The sequence below is a fragment of the Chiloscyllium plagiosum genome, unplaced genomic scaffold (genome assembly GCF_004010195.1).
Source record: "Chiloscyllium plagiosum isolate BGI_BamShark_2017 unplaced genomic scaffold, ASM401019v2 scaf_6263, whole genome shotgun sequence".
NCBI lineage: Eukaryota > Metazoa > Chordata > Chondrichthyes > Orectolobiformes > Hemiscylliidae > Chiloscyllium > Chiloscyllium plagiosum.
Window position 1 is genome coordinate 1 of NW_025210692.1, and position 3,298 is coordinate 3,298.

General features: G+C 43.6%; 1 protein-coding gene across 6 annotated transcripts in view; it reads right to left on the reverse strand.

Annotated features, from left to right (window-relative positions):
- Positions 1-242: 242 nt before the first annotated feature.
- LOC122546943 (zinc-binding protein A33-like) overlaps positions 243-3,298 on the reverse strand; it is an 8,729-nt gene continuing 5,673 nt past the window's right edge. Inside the window, exons 4-7 of one of the 6 annotated variants that reach the window (XR_006310851.1) lie at positions 2,450-2,472; positions 2,275-2,361; positions 1,329-1,446; positions 243-957 (exon numbers count right to left, since the gene is read on the reverse strand). Coding sequence is in view for 5 of the 6 variants with exons in the window: in XM_043685551.1 (XP_043541486.1) it covers positions 893-1,446; positions 2,246-2,361; positions 2,450-2,472 (693 nt within the window). In the remaining variant the exon portion in view is untranslated. Of the gene's footprint in view, positions 1,447-2,245; positions 2,362-2,449; positions 2,473-3,298 lie in introns of all 6 variants that reach the window. The other 5 variants (XM_043685552.1, XM_043685555.1, XM_043685553.1 and 2 more) reach the window with 5 other exon arrangements.

A 3,298-nucleotide genomic window follows, 5' to 3' on the forward strand; every position in this document is an offset into this window, starting at 1 on the left:
TTGAACAAAAATCAAATATTTAAAAATCGGGATAATTTAATTTCATATGAATAAAGTATTTGACTTGATGATGTTAGAGAAAGTGATTATTCCACATTTACCAGTGACAGCAAGTAAAGCCATGCAGTAAATATTTACATTGGGACAAGAACATGAATAGATTAATTGAGATGATAACATTGTGGCAGGGGTTAAATGTGTTGATGTATGGGTAGTAAATAAACAAAAAGAAACTACTTCTATGTTTGCTTTATCAGAAAAGAGCTCAGATTCAAATGAGGAGAAGTTATATTGCGGTTTTACACAGTTGAGGATAAAATCCAGATGATGAATCTAGTCTGAGTACCACATCTGTGAATACATGTTGGAGTGAGTGCACTGCAGATTCACCAGAATGCCAACTGCCTTGGTTATAAGATTGATATTATGAAGATAATCTCCCACGGCAAAAGATGATTGATGAACTCAACACAGTTAATGAAGAGAAATGTTCCCCGCCCGAACAAGATTGTGAGATGCAAATTAGCATTTGGCACATCCAAATACATTTCTAGCAATGTTTCTTAAAGACAGTGGAGTGGGAAGATGTGACGCCACTGATGGGTCAATTGAAAATGTCACAACTTTGATCAGTTGATTGTTTGGGTATAGTAATGCTGACTGAAAGGACCGGATCAGAAAGTTGCAGCTCGGTCTCTGCCTGAATAAATAGGAAAGCCATCTTAATGGGCTGAATGGCCTCCTGCCTTCTCTGAGTTTGTCACTCTGATCAGATTGAACAAAACAAATCTCATCAACAAGACATATATCCACCATGAGCTCAACATGACTCCGCTGGGAAAAAGACCCACAGCAGGCTTTAGCTGGTAGAAGGCAGGGACCTGGTCTCACATTACAGGATTGATGTGACTCCACAGATTTCTAGTGGTGCAGAATTTTTCTTTTCATCATTTGGTCCTGGATGAAAGAAGGAGAAGATCCTCTCAGTGAAGGTGTGGGTGAAAGTGTGCAAGTGGGACATGGTGTCCGCATTGTAAAATGATACCTGTCCATGCTCATAGTCCAGGAACACCCCGATCTTCTGGGGATTCACAGTCAGGGTGAGTGGAGTTCTTGAGGATGAAGTAAGGGCAATGTAGCCACTGCTGGGACTCAGCCACATGGTCCAATATCCAGCCTCAAGATTTGGGTCGATTTTCCCTGTCCTCCTGGCAGACTCTAGACTCACTCCCAGGCCCCAAAAAGCCTTATTTCCCACCTTCACCTCCCAGTAATGTCTCCCTGATGTGAATCCCTCAGATCCCAGGACAGAGGGCCACAAATCGAACCTTGCTGGGCTCTGGGCGAGAGACTGCCGTTTACTGCCATGTTTCACACTGGTCCGGTCCTCAGACAGAATGAGCCAAGGATTCGCTGTGTTTGGATCCAGAGTCAGAGCGGCTGGAACTGGGGGATAAGTACAAAATAAAATCACTCATTGAGCTACTCGCTGCCATTTATGGAACTTCTTTTTATTTCTGGAGTACCCTTACACACCTCAGGTCCCTCTCTAAGGAACTGGCAGCAGCAACATTGCATGGTTCCCAGCATTGGCAGCACCCAGATATTGAGTAATACGCGGGTACCAGCTCCAAGAAATTTGGGCATAGCTTGGAGGCTCAATCTTCACCGAGATCCCAACATTCATCTTCCCTGTATCTATCTGCACAATTGTGGGGGTGGATTGGGAAGAGTAACGGAAACTTGCTGACAAGAAAATAAATATTCCTGAAGATTTTCACCTTGGTCATCAGGACAAATGCAAGAATGGCAAATTTTCCAACTTTCCCATCAACTTAGAATTCACAGTGGGTGTCAGTTCACTGGCAAAGTGACTTTGGCTGTCCGATATGTGGTGAGGTAGGAAGCACAGGGCAATTATGTTCCAGCTCAGCACAGTTGCCTGGATGGCCAGTTTGCAGTATAGTGTGGGTTCAATTCCACTGCATGCTGAGGGCTTCCCTTCTCAACTATTCCCCTTGCCTGATGTGTGGTGACCCTAAGGTCAAAGCACCACCAGTCGTCTCTGTGTAATGAGAGAGCAGCCCCCATGACCTGATAGGACTATAGTGACTTTACGTTTAGAATAAGTGCAATTCTAATCTGCATAAGACTAAATCACAGTCCTTAGCAAAGCATTATTTGAGAGATTACATGTAGAAATGTGAGATATGTACCAACAAATGGGAACTTATAAAGGTTTTACCTGGTGTAATGTGAGTTAACATCTCTTTCCACGCTCTGTACTGTAAAGGGCCGTTGAATATTCCAAAGGACAGGGCACCATTTGCTGGTGACAGTGCATAGCCTCCATCACTAATTCTGAAAATATTAAAAAGTTTGCTGTAAATTGATCATAATGACTTTGCTGTGTTAATTTAGCAAAGTTTCAGTAAAGTGCATGTCCTACCCTCTCTTCTGAGATATTTCCTCCTGAAACAAAGAAAACAACAATCTGAGTTTGCAGAGACTGACTGTCTATATCCAGAAAGCAGCAATTACATTCACAATGATACAAACTGCTGGGAATGGTCAAGACATACTCAAACGTCATGCAAAATACACACAACTATCTGTGATAGAAAAGAATAAGGGATTCTTGTTTGCAACACAAAAAAAAACACATGAAGTGACAGAGTAAGAAGAGGCCATTTTGCCTCCATTAGTTTGTTAAATGAGTATAACTTACCAAGTGCCAATCTCCTGCTTTTCACAATATCCTTGCACATTGTTTTAAACAGAATAACTATCCAATACTCATTTAAATGTCTGAGTTGACCCAGCATTGAGAGTGTGTTGCTGGAAAAGCACAGCAGGTCAGGCAGCATCTGAGGAGCAGGGGAATTGATGTTTTGGGCGGGAGCCCTTCATCAGGAATGAGGCTGGGAGCCTTGAGGTTGGAGAGATAAATGGGAGGAGGGTACAGGGCTGGGGAGAAGGTAGCTGAACATGTAATAGTTGGATGGAGGTGGGGGCAAAAGGTGACAGGTGGAGAAGAGGGTGGAGTGGATAGGTGGGAAGGGAGATGCTGGATTAGTGGTGCTGGAAGAGCACAGCAGTTCAGGCAGCATCCAAAGTGCAGCGAAATCAACATTTCAGGCAAAAGGCCTTCATCAGGAATAAAGGCAGTGAGCCTGAAGCATGGAGAGATAAACTAGAGGAGGGTGGAGGTGGGGAGAAAGTAGCATAGAGTACAATGGGTGAGTGGGGGAGGGGATGAAGGTGATAGGTCAGGGAGGAGAGGGTGAAGTGGATAGGT